This window comes from Sphaerodactylus townsendi, linkage group LG01 (assembly GCF_021028975.2).
Source record: "Sphaerodactylus townsendi isolate TG3544 linkage group LG01, MPM_Stown_v2.3, whole genome shotgun sequence".
NCBI lineage: Eukaryota > Metazoa > Chordata > Lepidosauria > Squamata > Sphaerodactylidae > Sphaerodactylus > Sphaerodactylus townsendi.
The window spans coordinates 106,147,232-106,163,756 of record NC_059425.1 but is presented as its reverse complement, the minus strand read 5'-3'; the positions used below and the strand labels follow the sequence as shown (position 1 = coordinate 106,163,756).

Below are 16,525 nucleotides of genomic sequence, written 5' to 3'. Positions count from 1 at the left end.
AGTGTTCTTGAAACGCACATATGAAAGGCCAATTCTGGATGACACAGCTTGAGAAAGTGGAACAGATTTGCAATGGGCAGTGGAAGCAGTTTGGTCATGCAATTTCTTGAATCTGCTTTTCATCTTTGCAAACATACCTTTTGGGAGGAACAGGTTGAAAGATGATGAAATCTTAAAATGCTGTGTTGCTACAATTAATGCCAGTGTTGGTAGAAGACATTTAACACATGTCAAAGGTACGAGTGTGTCATAAAATCATAATTCTCCTTCTTAGAACATGGAAGTCTATGAAGAATTTTACTTCAAAATAATCAAAACACCATTCAGAAAAACAGCTAGGAAAACAGATTTAAATTCTGTGAGTGGTTATTAGAGTACACTATGCTATAAATGTGAAAGATGTCATATGTCACCATTCCCATCCACCACACGACTCCAACACAGACAAAAGGAAGCCTTATTTCACCACAAACACCAAGATTTCCTAAATTTTCAACACAATGTTCAGCATTTTCTACAGAGAGAAACCAGTACGATATAACTAGAGAAGACGCTGTCCCTGGGTTCACCATGCCTCCATTTTGTTAAGTCAGGGCATGGCGCTAGCAGGGGCATGCTGGCAAAGAATGCCTACTCTGGTGCAGTTTCAGGTGGTTTCTGCAATGACCGAGTCCTTCAATGTCAAGGGGGTCTTTTACCTTTACTAAAGGAAAATTCAGTTAGAAGTCTATAGGGGAAATATGTGGAAAATCCGTTGGGAGTTTCTTGATTTCTCTCCTATTGTGGGATATTACAGGATATTCTGAAGCTGTAAAGTTGGTAAGGAAAGGGGATATTGTGTTTGACCACCACAGCTCAAGCCCATGTAAGACAGTATGCTCTACATTTGCAGTGGGATCCCCCCCCCCCTTTGACCCTCCTTACTACTCCTGGTCACAGAACATTTTTATGTTAGGTGGGCTGATTTTCCTGCCATCTGCACACCTCACCAAAACTCCTTATTCTGGCTGTTTTTGCTGCTTTGCATCTGGAGTAATAGAGATCACAGGCTATCTTATCATATCCTGTGATCGGTTCATGCCACTCAGAGACCCCTAGATTATACCAGTCTTTTTTGCTGGTAAACACCAATCTGGAAATAGTAGTTTCTGTTGACAAATTTCTATGGTTCCTCTATGTCATTACAGAGGTGAATTTTAATTCATCCTGTTGCATTTTAATGTTTACTGTTTTGTATTTTATCTTGCATTCATATTCGACTTTGCTCAATAATTTGGTTAGAGGCGCATAATAATAAAAGGAAAGGTTTAAAAAACGGCACACAGGGAAAAAGAAGGGGCTCCTCTTCCCCCTGGTAGTTCCAACCACAATCAGGCTCCCACAGCACTCTAAAATGGAGTTCCCTAAGGGCGATTTCGCACTTACTGTGTGAACTCAAGTTCGACATATGTTCAACCCAAGTGTTCCCCACATCCGGTGAATCCAATGTGGGTTCGTCCTGCTCTGCTCCGTTCTGCCATTAAATTTTCGACTCCACCTCCGAGGTGGGGTAAACCAGTGAAACTAGGTAGAACTCAAGCGAAGTGGGGAATCTTCGTCGGGTCGATTCGCCAGTTCAGCCATCTTCGTCGGGTCGATTCGCCAGTTCAGCCAATCATAGACTAATGTTTTGGGCATGCGCAGAACAAAAAGCGCGCCTTTCCCCCCGCTTCCGTATAACACTGACGACCATGCACAGTAACGAAGGGTAGATTGCACGCCGCTCATAGCAACGAAATGGCAACATTTTTCCTTCACAGCACCGTTTTGCCCAATCAACGCCACGTAGCTGTAACGGGGGAAAAATGGGGAAAAAAGGGACGCACGTTTGCATTCCCGCCTGAACGCAGCTGCCAATCAGGCACGACGAGTGAATGTCACTCCGAGGTGATCCTGCCCGCTAAACTCGGCTCCAGCAGGACAACCTCGGCTGCTGTGGGAAGCTACGAGGGATTGACATAGGCCGATTCTTTTCAGCCTGATGAGTCAACCCTATGTCAATTCTCAAGTGCGAAATCGCCCTAAATGTACAAAATAGAGGTGTATGCCCAGGGCAAACCTAGGGTCACCATCTTGTCTACTTTGACTCTATGTTTATTGCTAATGCTATCAATTTCTTACACTGAACAATGTAATAGGAATTACCTGAAATTTGATTACATTTGGAGGAAAGTGACTGGTGTGCTAGATAACTTTTGGCACAAGATGTTTTAATCAGAAAATAAAGAGCTAGCAAAAACCAGTATCATCCATGTGCAAAAACATCAAGGCCCTCAAATACAGCACAGAGGTGTGCTATATCATGTTTTGGTGAGAATTATAGCATTTATCTTTCATTCCAGCAATTTTTCTTTTGAATTGATGCGTACTGTGACAACTGTGAAATACAACTGCAGATCTGAACAGCAGCTCCTAGCATTTAGGAACAATGACACATTGCAAATGCCATGTCATTGTGAACAAAGAATGTCAGCAAGTGATGGTCACAGTGTCTTTGGCTGTGTTGTACTGTGCTACTTGATAACAGCTGTGTTAATCTATTCTTCAAAATGATAGCACAGCATATAAAATAAAACAGAAAAAAGAAAAATCTAAACATGAAAACTTATTAACCTTGGCATTTGTTATTGTCTTGTTTAACAACACCTATTGTACCATGCTACTAGTCTGATGGCAAGAATGTAGAGATTACAAGACTTTGTTCACCTTTCAAATTATCTATACCTGCAGTAAAATATGACAAAGACAAGGATTTTGTATCAGAGTTCTAACACAGAGAATCTTCTCTTGATACTGCACAAAATAATTTAATTGGATTGTAGGCAGCCCAATCTGAAGGGGGGGGGTGAATCACATTTGTGTAGGGGGTACTTCCCCTGGTGGCTAGGTACCACAGAACTCCATGGCACCTGACCCCAAAGCTGCTAATGCCCAGGCCCACTGGTGCAAAATATTGCACTGGAGTGGCTGGGGTGGGCTGGTGGTGAGACCGACCTTAGTGAGCCTCCACTACCCAGCAGGTCGTAATGCGCCTGGGGAGCTGCTGGCAGAGAAATGCCACAATTTTCATGCATATCACTAGTCTTCCTTAAGGGGGCATCTCCAGGGTTATGTTTTGACTTTTCTGAGCTTCCTGCATAGCAGGAAAGCCCTTTGGAGAGGACAGGGCTGGAGTGGCACCAACCATGCCCACAGTGCCCCTCTAGATGGGGCTATTATACTCACAAAACCTTTGAAGTCAATAGCATATCAAGATTACATCTGAAAGGAAAAGAAATCGCAATACCTATTAAGAAGATAAAAGCTTTGCTATCCAAGTTACATTGTTTAATCATCAGAAAAGGTCTCAAGTAGTTTCTGGCACTAGCATTTAGGTGAAATAATGTGAAAAGTCTAGTGACTGAAGTCCTCTGCTTGGAACACTAGCAAGGCAACACTTAAAACAACTTGAATTTTCCCCCTCTGTATATAGGTTTGGTTAAACTATGTGTAAGTTATTTCCACATCAACACTACATTCTTTTCATTACATATGAACAGTTGCACATATTTCTCTGACATACTTGAGTACTTGCTCCACTTTGAGTGCATATAAATTTTAAAATACGACATGTTAACGAACAATCACAGTGTGTGTCGTTCTTTGTCCAGTGCTAACTCAAACACATGCATGCAAGCCCTGAAGATTAGCTCAAGAGGTTTTGTACACCCTCAGCCCCCAATCACACAGTAGACAACTGTAAGAATAACCATGCTGAGGATACTGGTGGGTTACTCCTTCATCTACTGTTTGTGAGAACTAGGCCTTCTTTCTCAATAGACTAAACTTTTGAAACATACCAATGGTTGGTTGTGGTGGGTTTTCCGGGTTGTATGGCCATGGTCTGGTGGATCTTGTTCCTAACGTTTCGCCTGCATCTGTGGCCCACCTCAGAATCTTGTTGGCTTCTGTAAGGGTGGGGGTTAGTTTCTGCTCTTTCTGCCTGGCCTTGACGCATTCCTCGTTCTGGGCTTCGTGCCCGGGATGGTTGGGGCCTTAACCTTGCTGTGGCTATCTTGTGTGTTTGAAGCTTGTTTCTGCTCTGTCGTGGGAAAACTGCTGGGACGTTTGGGGGAGGTGGCTGAAGGTTCCGTAAAAGCGATACCTGAAGCCCGGGAAAGTCAGAATCCGCATCCCGTGTAATGCGATCGTTGAAGTTTATGAAATAAACGTACTGAACTCAGTTCCTTTGTTTCGAGTCCTTTGAGGTTCCTTACATTATTATGACCACGCTAACCAATACCTCCAAGCACACCCATATTCTGGCACGAGCTCTCGTAGATTCCGGTTGCTCCCACTGCCTTATGAAGCCTCAGGTGGCTGAGCAGCTAGGGCTCGAACGTATAGCATTGGCCAAACCAATTCCCTTTACTCAAATGGATGGCAGCCCGCTGGGCACCGACGGTCCGGCCCGTTTCAAGACCCAACCAGTGCTTCTGCGATGTGCTGAACACTGGGAAAGACATAGCTTCATTTTGGCTCCAGTCGCCAAACATCCCATAGTGCTGGGCATGCCCTGGCTCCTCTCCCATGAACCCACCATCTTCTGGGGGCAACGCATAGTCCGATTTACTGATCCCCCTTGTGGGGATCACATGCACGAGGGTGAGCCACCGGCAGAGGCTAAAGAAGATCCCGAGTCGCCCCAGGCAATGGCTTTAGCCAGTGACCCGAGCCCAGAACTGGCTGGAGTTCCCAAACAGTACTGGGACTTAGCCAAGGTCTTTGCAGAACAGGAATGCGATCAACTCCCCCCCCCCCATAGAGACACAGACTGTAAAATCCTCTTGGTCCCAGGAGCACAACTTCCAAAAGGTAGAATATATCGGATGAGCCCAGCCGAGGAGAAGGAGCTTCGAGCCTTTCTCGATAAGAATCTGGCTCGCGGTTTCAACCGCCGAGCCACAAAGAGCACCCACGCAGCACCCGTTTTGTTTGTGAAAAAGAAAGATGGAACCCTACGTCTGTGCACTGATTATCGTGGTCTCAACGCTGTTTCGTTGTCAAATAAATACCCTTTGCCCCTCATCAAGGACTTGCTCGATGCCTTGGGAAAGGGGCGTATTTTTACCAAACTGGATCTGAGGGAGGCTTATTACCGAGTACGAATTGCTGAGCGCTTCGAACATTTAACAGCATTTAAAAATAGTAGAAAGCAGTGCGGCTGTGTCTGGAACGCTCCAGCCAGCTACGCTGCTTCCCATTCCAAGCCTTGAGGCTGGAGCATCCCTCCCTCTCAGAGAGGGAAGGGCGCGCTCAGCCTTGGTGCTTTTTTTAAAAAGCCGAGAGAGAACTCAGCTTTAAAAAAAGGTCTGAGGCTGTAAGCTGGCAGCTGGAGTGCCCCTCCCTCTCTGAGTTCCTGGACCAGGGAGGGAAACAGAAGGGCTTTCCCCCACCTGGGAGTCTGGCTGGGCTGCTGCTGGGCCCAGGAGGAGGGAAGGCAGCACCCTGTGGCCAGGAGGTAAGTGGGGCACGGGGGCAGAAAACTGAGAGTCCGCCCCAGGCTCCATTTTGGCCAGCTACGCCTCTGCTCCCATCCAAATACTAGCCAGGTTGAGAGTGTGTGACTGGCCAAAGGTCACACAGCAAACTTCCATGGCATCAGTGGGGACCAGAACGTGGGTTGAACCTAACCACTATACCCCAGACTACAAATATTAATTTCCCCAGAGGAAACAGCAACTTTGACCTGAGGACTCTATGACATACCAGAGTCTAAAAGAAATAGAAATTGTAGATTGACAGGCTTGCTGAGCCCCCCCCCCCCCCCCAATATTCTGCAGTAACCACTCCCAGATTTCTGGAAATTTCCCAAGCAGGATTTACCAAACCTGTTGGGAGTCTCCTGCACTGGCCAAAAAAACATCTCAAGAGTGCAGGCACCCCCCTAGAAAAATCAGAAGCTGCACTAGAAGGTACAGTTCAAATGGCAAATCCACAGAATTCACAGTGAAATTCACAGAATTCAAAAATACCTTTAGGTCCAAGTCATTAAGTCAAACTGAATCAAAACATGGTCCCCAATTTTAATTCTGCCTGGCATTCTGTAGAGTATAGTTTGAAAACAAGAACTCCTTTTCTCTTCTCCTACTAAAAGAAACAAAAAGGTGCACCTTTAAAAACTGCTACTACTCCCTAGTGCAACTCAGAAAATTCTAGTACTCCAAGACACCAAAGCCAATCTGTTTCTGATATTTGCTAAGAACACTGCCAAGAAAAGAATCCAAAGAATGTCCTTACATGTACACTGTACAAAAGACAACTGGTGAACAGACCATTGATGTATTTTCAAAGAAGAGAAAATAAATATGCATTTCTAGCACAGATCTTTCCTCTAGGGAGCAACAACCACATGCCCAGGATTTTTCACGAATGGTATCCAACATAACTGTTTGCTATTATTAGCAGAAAATATTCCCCCTGCTCTCTTTCCTCTGATACACAGCTGTAAAGCAAGTAATAGCATGGAAAATGACCCTCAAATGCAGCCAAACTAAGAACAAGAGTACCCTCTTTACAGAATTCTTGGTCATATATTCTTCACAATGAAATCATAACATGATTTAGACAAGCAGGAATTCTTGTTTTCATACAAGATAATTCATCATGTCTGGTCTGATTTTTCTTAACAGCCACTTTGGAAAAAAACAATACTTTCATCTCTAAGGTCCCCCATACTCCTTAATCCAAATTATTCAAAATAAATGTGTGTGTGTGTCCCACACTTCTCAACCACACGTTTCCAGGTGGCTAACAACAGATGAATCAATGATTACTAAAGCACTTGTAAGTACCATATCACTAAAACGACAACCAACAGCACTTAAAATAATACAGCATACAGGAAAAAAAAGTTAGGTACAGAGGGAGCATCAGGAAAAACAAAAATGCATTCCCCAAAAAGACTAGGAGTGAACAAAGAATAAAATTGGGAAATTATTCAAAAGTCTGGTGAATAAGGAGCCCCATGGCTCAGAGTGGTAAGCTGCAGCACTGCAGTCAAAGCTCTGCTCAAGGCCTGAGTTTGATCCTGATGGAATTCAGTTTCTGGTAACCATCTCAAGGTTGACTCAGCCTTCCATCCTTCAAAGGTAAGAAAAATAACCTTACCTTCCAGCTTGCTGGGGGTAAAATATAGACAATCGGGGAAGGCAGTGGCAAACCATCCTGTAAGCACAGTCTGCCTAGAAAATGTTGTGATGTGACATCACCCCATGGGTCAGTGATAACCCAGTGCTTGCACAGGGAACTACCTTCACCTTTAGCTGGTGAATAAGAAACTAATTGAATTAGATACCAGGTAGATGGCAAGTATATGTCCATTCACAACTGAAGCCACCACAAAGGAGATTCTAATTCTGACTATGACCTACCACAGATCTGAAGTTGGGGACATTCCAAACAGGGCATTTGTACCACTCCTTTCCATTAACCTGGATGAAACCTAACACTACTCAATAAGGATTCTCAAAGCGGTTTATAACTGTCTTCCTTTCCTCTCCCTACAACAGCACCTTGTGAGTTAGGTGGGAGTTGACAGAGTTCTGACAGAACTGTGTCTGGGCCAAGGTCACCCAGCAGTCATTCCCCACTGGTTGCTGCCTAGGCATCTTGGAGGAGGCATCTTGGATAAGGACCAAGCCACATATTATCAGGGTTGTTATGCATTTTACAATTGAAATACACAAACATAATAGATGGACAAATTGCCAACCTTTTGTTGTTCCACTGTGGGAAGTAGCAATAGGAAACAGAACTTGCTGGGGCAATGGCAAGAGATTAATTTCAAACCTTATGATGATTAAAGGAACAGGAAACACTCAGCACTCCTTTTGCCTTGATCTCGGAGTCAGCCTGACATATGCATTCATCCTCAGCTACTCTGCCAAGCAAGAAGCAGGAAATATTACTGATCCTTGGATTCTGTTCATGGCCTGCCCTAGCAGCACTTTTCTGCAATAATTTAAAAAATGCAGATGCAGAGGGACTGTTAGAAATACTCTTGTGGTTCATTTAAAAGAAGTGTTTGTTTCTGTGTTCAAAGTTCTTGAGATGTACTTAGTATTTGCAGTATTTGCCACCAAGAATATATTATCTGTACCTCCATTATGGTGCATAGCACGAAGAAACTGTCAGAAAAGAACAGCGCATGAAAGCAGTGAAACTTTATAAATTCAAACAATAAAAGGAATTATTACTAATTTAATACACTAACAAAAAGGCTCCTTCTAGGCATACCTTCGGGCAGCCCCCTCCCAAAGCACAAACGGAGCAGTATCTAGTAGAATTACACATCATTAAATTATTTGAGAAAAAATAAATATATAAAATTATTTGAGAAACAATTCTAAAAGAACACACATACACCATTTAGATTAAAATAGAAAACCTGCTTTTCCCTAATCAAAAAAGAAAGAAAACTTAACATCAGCTTTCAGCAAAACAAAGAACTTCTAATTTCTATTTCACATCACTCAATGTTGTTCATCAGCTCAACTCTGTGTATGACACAACCTGAAAAAAAAATCTGCAGACAAAGCTAGCATTTGCCTTTATAGTCTCTCCTCCAAGCATTCACTAGACCTCATACCATTTGGGGAATAATTAAACAATGGTACTGTCTGACAAACCTATTAAGCAACACTGCCAAAGCTCATGCTTCCCTAAAACTACTGCCAAAGTTCCCAAAGAACAGGCAATGTCTTTCAAAACTTAGTATGTTCAGCCATTTACAACCTACAAGAGGATCTTTTGTATGGAAAGGAGGGTCACAGCGCACAAAGAATTCCAAGAAGCCAGTCTTATAAAGGACACAGGGTTAAATTAATTTTGCTGTGCTCCCATTTCAGATCTAGGCAATAAATCAAGCTTCTCCTATACTTCTAGGAGCTGTTAGCACAGCTGAGAGTTTACAGCCAGAACCGCTTCACAAAAAAGCCAGCCCTACAGTCCTGTCAAGTATACAGGGCTGTCAGGAGAACTGTGACTAAAGCGTCCCTTACCTTTCAAACAAAACATCCTGAGACAGTTCCATGGAGGGAGGCAAAAGGGTCCTGCTTGCAGAGAGTGCAATATACCAGTGCTAGGTACAGCTGTTCCCAAGTCCGCCCATTCAAGCGCACAGTTAGAAAAATCTGGCGGCTAGCCAACTCCGGCTGTTATAGGAAGCGGTTGCCCAGCCCACTGATTTCTAAACAGCACCACTGACACCTCTTGTCTCCCACAGCCTTGTATTTTAAACAAGTGATTTTTTAAAAGGCAACAGTGACCTCTTCAGCCATGCCCAGCACTGAACAAAACTTCATACATTTGTTTTACCTCCACTGTCAGTAGTTTTCCTCTGGGCACTGTTCATGCTCCTCAACAGGCCAGTGATAAGATAAACAAACCACCTTTAATCCACCTCTGCTCTTCCCTATGAAAAGTCTCTTCATGTGCTTCTTTGGGAATTGTCCTGGAATGCATTACTTTTCAGGTGTTTTGTCTGGACAGCCTTCCATACTGTGTGTGTATGTTCACGTGCACACACATACACAATATATACCCCCAAAAAAGACAGTTATAATTGTGCTTGAATGTCAGTCATGAATTTCTGTAAACTAAATTGTTCTCTAAAAATACTAGAACTACTTCTATTCATGATACCTAAGGCCAAGAGGAGGAGCATTTTGCAAACAGTATAGAATCAGATGTGATGGCAGCAGAACCGTATCTTCAAATGTGGGCTGTCCAACAAGAGTGAACGGACAGGGGTGATAGGTAGGATGGGGTGTCTAAACCCCTTGACCTGTCCTGTAATCACACAAAAATCTAAGATAATTTTTCATCTGGTTAAAAATATTTTGGTCTTGTGATTAGAGTAGAGATACAACTCTAGACCTCTAAGGAACTGGCAGTTCTGAGAAACCTCCCATGAAAGAGGCTTCTTTGTTGCTACAAAGGACAGACACATGTTTGTGAAAGTACAAATTGTTTTATTCAAGAGAACCCCTTATTAATTCAGATTATACATTTACAGGATTCTTTGATATCATTTGATTTTATCTCTTTAAGAGGAGGTGAAGTTTGGGAAATAACATGCAGTGAGGGAACAAAGGTTTATATTAAAGTTACTCCATGGTCAATTCAGTCAGAGGTCTGAAGAAGAAGGTGTGCAGACCAACTGACAGCATCAATAATTGATTTGTAGACCCAAGTCTAACAAATGCCCATTAAGGATCAACAGGAAGAAACACCAGGCACTCCACTGGCCCACTTCTGGCAAACAGTCTACTGCCAACAGGGTCCTCCGATTCATCATTGGGATGATGGGAGAACAGTGTGGAGCAGAAATAATGTTGCACACTGACAATGTCACATGTGGCTGAAAACCTGTACCTAAATAGTGTTGGCTGATGTGCTGCCATCCCTAAGACAATAGCCAAGCCCTCTGTATGGTTTTAGGAATGTCCCCGGGAAATCAGTTTCCACCCTCACCAGGCTTCCTAGCCTCTCATGAAAACAAGGCTCTTTCCTCTTAGTCTGAGACCTCTCTGAGAATACAGGCCCCCTGCAATTGTTATTGATTGGTAGAGTTGGTTTTTCTTTTGTACTAAAACTAAAAATTAAAAAAAGAGAATACAGCCCCCTAGCTGTTCTCCTTTTGCCTCTGTGGCTCTCACTGCCTTTAGACAATATCTCCTGACTGGATCTGAGGACTATCTGCGTGTCACACAAGCTGCTTTCAAAACTCCAAATTCTGTCTTTCTGACAGGCTTTTACTGCTATTACATCAGCCAGCACACTTTATCTGTGGCTCCTGGCTATTGTATTTCAGCCAGCCAACCAGGTGGCGCTCTAGTTAACACTTGGTGCTCCTGCTCTGGCTGAACTGCACCTTTTCAAATTAACCATATAAAAGTCTAATCCGTCACAATCACAAAGATAGGGATACTTTTATTATTTATTTAGAAAACATGTGTGTCACTTCTCTTGAGATCTGCTTGGGGCAGCTCACAAAATAAACAATACATTAAAATCACATAAACAAAAAATCATAAAAAATAACAGACACTAAAAACAAGCTACAAAAATAAGCCAGGAAACAGAAACACATACAAAAGTCTGAAGTCGTGCCAGCGGGGTCGCAAGGAAGAGGCGAGATGCGGATATATCATCTGGTGGAGAGAGCCAGCAGCAGGAAGCGGGATCCGTGATCCTAGCAACTCTCTCGTGCGCTAGTCCCCCGACACCTTTTATTAGGGTTTCATTGTGGGCGTGCCAAGGGGTCGGATGGATGGGAGAGCGGGAGAGCGGGAGATCATCATGTGATGCATGATCTCATCGGGCTGCTACGTGCAGGAGGAAGCGTCCGCGTCTGGGTCTAATCCCCACCTGAGGGCGAGAGCTCTTTTGTCCCTTTGTCTGGGACACCTGGTGACTGCGTGTCGGGTAGTTCATGACCTGTGACTCACTGGGGAACGGGGGTTGGGGGAGCGGGTGCGCCCAGAAGGCCGTAGCTGGCACTGGCATTCCAGGCGCTCTTTCTACGGTTCTGCTGGGTTCGCGGGCTCACCCCTACATCTCCCCGTTTCTAACGTTTTAGAAAGGGAGCCGAATTAGTTGGGGCAATTTAGGGGAACGCTTGCCTCCCCAGGAACTTGCTCGAGCTGGCTGAGCTGTTTGTGCAACATGAGAACCTGGTTGCGACGTAGGGGAAAGTCAAAGGGTTTCTTACACATATTACAAGCAAAGGCAGAGACACATTGGACAAGGCAGGATCCAACAACAAGGCACACAATCAGACCAATGAAGAATTGTACGATAGCACTCAACCATCCCCCTAGCAGCCAGCTCCAAAGGGCTGACCACCAATGGGGCAACACATCATACTTCAGATTAGATACAATATCTTGCAACTCATGCACTTTCATATGAATCAAATGGGAATTATCAGAGAGGTTAAAACAACGCATACTATTTACATTCTCACAAACTTGATGATGCAGCAACAACAAGTAATCGAATAGCGGCACGATTATCTAAGGTCGCTTGGCGAAGTTCTTGTTGCTCGGAGGCCAGAGCATCCAGGGCAATTGAAATGGAGTTGATGGACTTCGCAAGGGCACAGGCCAGCCGGCCAATAGTCTTGGCATTATGGGAAGCAAGTTTGGGGACTCCCACTAGAGAAGTCGCGAGGGAGACAAACTCCGCTTCGGAGAGGGCGACCGCGTCGCTCCGGCAAAAGGGGTCGAGAGGGAGGGTGGCGCGGCGGCGGTGCTTGGGCTCCCGGGGTGGAGCCTGGGGTAGAACAGCGGTGCGACGGCTAAGATAGTAAAGAGTTCGGGCGGAGGAGTCTCCAGAGGCTTTGTGGGTGGGCAAACAGGCAGGAACTCAGCAGATTCCCCACCCCCCGATACTGGTCCAGGCGGAAAGACGAGGTGTTGGCAGCGGCGGCGAGCCGCTCCTCGATGTTGACTTGATTAAGATCCATGAGGGGGTGACCGAGCGTCATTGGCGGGAGGCAGCAAAGCAAGCAGCTGATTGTGACTGTGGAATTTGCAGTAATAGCCGCAAAGATGGCAACGCAGAGATCCTCAAGTGTCTCGGGATGGCCACGTTGTTGTGGCAGCTCCCGAGCCTGGCTGGTCGTGGTCCTGACGTCCCCCTAGGTCGTTCGGGTCTTCGGACCGCTCTGGCGCTGGTGGCGGCTCCGTCGAAGCAGTGAGGCAGGGTCCTTCAGGGAGGTCCGCTCCATCCCTGGGATGGGGTTGGTTTCCTTCTGGTGCCGCTCCATGGGCTGGCCGGACATGGCGAGCTGGGATCCACAGGGGACCTGTAGGGAGAAGGACTGAAGCATACCCCCTTCCCCAGGTTATGAGGGGGGCCGGGCCCCGCCAAGCTCAGTCTGGGAGCTGGCGGTAGTAGACCTGGGCGTGGGGGAGGGGCTCTGATTGTCTGAAGTGCCTCTCCACGGGGGTGCTCTGTTGCCCAGAGGGTAAAGCGAGCAAGTTTAAATGATTAATGGTGAATAGCACTTTTGATACAGTCTGCTGGATGAGCCCTAAGTTGGGGGGGCCACCTATTCCCCTTTCTTTAGTTTGTTTGGCTAGAATTTCCTTGAAGGTGCGGTTGGCCCACTCAACGATCGCCTGGCCGGTGCTGTTATAGGGGATTCCGTGTGTTAACACGATCCCCCAGTTGGTGCAAAACTGGAGCATGGCAGCGGAGGAATATGCGGGTGCATTGTCTGTTTTGAGGCGGAGGGGACGCCCCATAACTGTGGTGCATGCAAAGAGGTGTTGGAGGACATGGTTGGTAGTTTCTCCACGAAGTGGTGTGGCCCAAATGCATCCAGAGTATGTGTCTATGGTCACGTGCAGATGTTTCCATGGGGCTAGGGCCGGGACCATTGTTACGTCCATTTGCCACAGCTCATTTGCCAGGATTCCCCTTGGATTTACTCCAGGATCTGAGGAGGGGCCGAGGCGTGAGCACTGCGCGCATGATTTCACGATGGACTGCGCCTGATTGAGGGGAATGCGACAAGAACGAGCAAGAGCTTTTGCTCCCTGGTGAAAGAAGTCGTGGGACTGAAAGGGGTCAGAGAAAAGAGTAGAGATGTGGGTAAGCGTCCCGTCAGCTGGTTCCCCTTGCTGAGGGGGCCCGGAAGCTTGGCGTGTGGTTCTGAGCATATGGGCCCACGAGTACCCGAAAGAAGTCCTGGATGCTAGCAGAAGTTCTGTAGCGTTAGAAAAAAAGACTCATGAGATTTGGAGTCGATCCGGGAGGCGGCCCGTAAGCTCGGAGTAGGTGAGTGATTACGTCGCGCTCGTATTGTGAATCGCACCAAGAAGGTTGGAAAGGTTGAGGGAAGGTTAGGAAGGCTAAAAGATGGTCAGCGCGCGGAAAAGCTTGCTCCGTTGAGCCGAAGCTTCGAAAGGGTGGCTGTGTAAGCCCGTCTGCCATTGCCACGTCTTGCTGAAGTAGCTGATGGCGCCCGCGCTTACTGCCGTCGGCAAGGACTGTGAGAGCTGTTCTGAAGCCCGGCGTAAAGAGGCCGCCAGGGGTCGGGCAAGGACAGAGGGTTAGGAATGAAAGGAAGGAGTAGAAAGCGTGGATCTGGGGGGAGGTGAAAGAGGATCTCCCCTACAAAACCCTCCAAGGCCAGTTGTAAAGGTAAGGAAGCATTCCAAAGGTGCTGGAAATCCGTCCTGTTAAGAGGTATGATGATTTTTTCGGGGTCCCACCCGACCATCACCATGGTGCGTTGGCGCCCTTGGTTGATGAGGTCAGCGTAGAGCTGGCCTGGGGAGGAAATGTTCCTGGTGGGGGCATGAGGCAGATAGAGCCATTCCACTAAGAAGGTTTGTGGGGGTTTGGTGTATCCCAAGACCCCGGTTGGAAGAGGAGGTGTGCCTAGAAGAAAGAGAGAGAGAGGTGTGCCTAGAAGAAAGAGAGAGAGGAGGTGTGCCTAGAAGAAAGAGAGAGAGAGTCCCCCTGAGGGGGACCCGATCCACCCATCGGTGAGCCAGGACCTCCTTTACTGCTTGAAAGGCGTCCTTGTGCTTCTGGGTGAGCTGGATTTTGTCCCCAGGACCCTTAGCGAGCGGAAGCAATGAGAAAAGGGGGCTGAGCAGAGGGGTAGTGAGGGCGAAGAAGGGACGGACCCAGAAGGGTCCCGAGAAGCTGCTGTAGCTGAAGAAGTGTGGGCGCATCTGGGATCTGCAATTCTGGCAGGATGGGAGCAGAGTAAGAATGAAGGAGCTTATGTCCTAGGTACAGGAACGGCTCTTTTCTCTGCACCTTCTTGGGGGTGATGTGCAGACCTGATTGTTGCAATGTGTCCGCTAGCAGCGCCACCCACTGTGGAGGGACTGTTGGTGCAGCGACCAGGATGTCGTCCATGTAATGGATGATTAAGGCTTCAGGGGTTCTGGCGCGAAATGGGGCCAGAGCGTGGTGAACAAAGTACTGGCACAAGGTGGGGCTGTTGAGCATCCCTTGAGGCAGGACCTTCCACTGGTACCTGGCGGTGGGCTGCTGATGGTTGAGAACCGGCACGGTGAAAGTGAAGTGCGTCCGGTCTCCAGGGGAAAGAGGGATGCAGAAAAAGCAGTCCTTAAGATCGATAACTAAGACCTGATACTCGGAGGGAATGAGATTGGGGTTAGGAAGACCGCACTGAAGGGGGCCCATGGGCTGGATGCACGCATTTACCATTCTCAAGTCCTGGAGCAGCCGCCATCGGCCGTTGTTTTTTTTTATCACGAACACAGGCGTGTTCCACGGGGAGGTGGAGATCTCAATGTGGCCAGCTGCCAGCTGTTCTTCTACTAGCTGGTGCATGGCGGCCAGCTTTTCTCTGGGCAGCGGCCACTGTTCTACCCAAATGGGGGTCTCGGTGATCCATGTGAGGGGGAGAGTGGTGGGAACGGGCTTATCCATCCCAATTAAGGTCGTTTCGACCTGGCTCTTGAGAGCTCTTGAGATCCCCTCCCCACGAGTCAATGTGGATGTCCAAGACGATAGGGCGGGATGTGAGTTGTCGCTCGAGTCCCGGGCTGCAGACTGTGAGCGTGCGGGTGCTCCGTCTCGCGGTTTGCTTCCCCCCCACCCTCCAGATGCGTGGGCAAGCCTCTGTTGGCCACTGATCAGGCCCCTCGGCTGCTCTGATGACGATTGCGTCGGCGCCGGTGTCCACAAGCCCTTTGGACGGCCCCCCCTCTATGGTGAGCTCCAGGTATGGGCGGGAGCCACCGATGGGCGTTCCCACCGCCGCTACGGTGGTGCCGACGGGGCCTCGATGGTTACCTGGGCTCGTGGTTTTTATTGGATCGGCGGCAGGCAGCGTGTGGGACAGGAGGATCAGCTGAGCGCAACTGATTCCGCTGGGCAATTCCTGTGGGATGTTTGTCCACACCTGGCTGTGAGTGACTCCCTGGGGTGTGGAGTCAACGACCCCTGGAATAACAAATAACCCCTGCTCAATGGTGGAGGCCCCGGGCAAAGCCAACCCGACGGCCCGGTCTCGAAGGGGGATGGAGATCGCCATGCACTGGAGTCGGAACAGCGAGGGACCTCTCCCATAGAGGAGGGTGGATTTGTGCGCTGAGGGCCTCGGCTCTTGGGATGCGCCTCAGTACTCTCCTCCTTGGTCCCTGGGCTGGGGAGAGGCCCGGGTGAGAAGTTTCCCAGCTAGTGGTTTAGCCTTCTTCAGTGGAGAGCCTTTCTGGCATCAGGAGGCACGCAGTTTTTTGAAGCTTCCCGGGGGGCCTCTGCCTCCTGGGGGGAGGACCCTCCTCCATCAGGGTTGTAAGCCCCCCCACCGGGCAACCTACAATCCCTCCGGAAGTGTCCTGGCTTGCCGCAGTTGAAACACTCGCTATGGGGCTGTCCCCTGGCAGTGGAGAGTGCTGCGGCCAAGAGGCTGGCCTGATGGGCAGAAGAACCGCTATCCTGGCAAGCC

At 47.6% G+C, this 16,525-nt stretch overlaps 1 protein-coding gene across 4 annotated transcripts in view; it reads right to left on the bottom strand.

Moving 5' to 3' along the window:
* NHSL1 (NHS like 1) overlaps positions 1 to 16,525 on the bottom strand; it is a 176,644-nt gene that overhangs the window by 84,830 nt on the left and 75,289 nt on the right. The window contains exon 1 of one of the 4 annotated variants that reach the window (XM_048489690.1): positions 9,081 to 9,189. The exons of the other annotated variants lie outside the window; for them this stretch is intronic. Within the exon in view, the coding sequence (XP_048345647.1) occupies positions 9,081 to 9,096 (16 nt within the window). The 5' untranslated portion in view covers positions 9,097 to 9,189. Of the gene's footprint in view, positions 1 to 9,080; positions 9,190 to 16,525 lie in introns of those variants that run through there. 4 annotated transcript variants of the gene reach the window in all.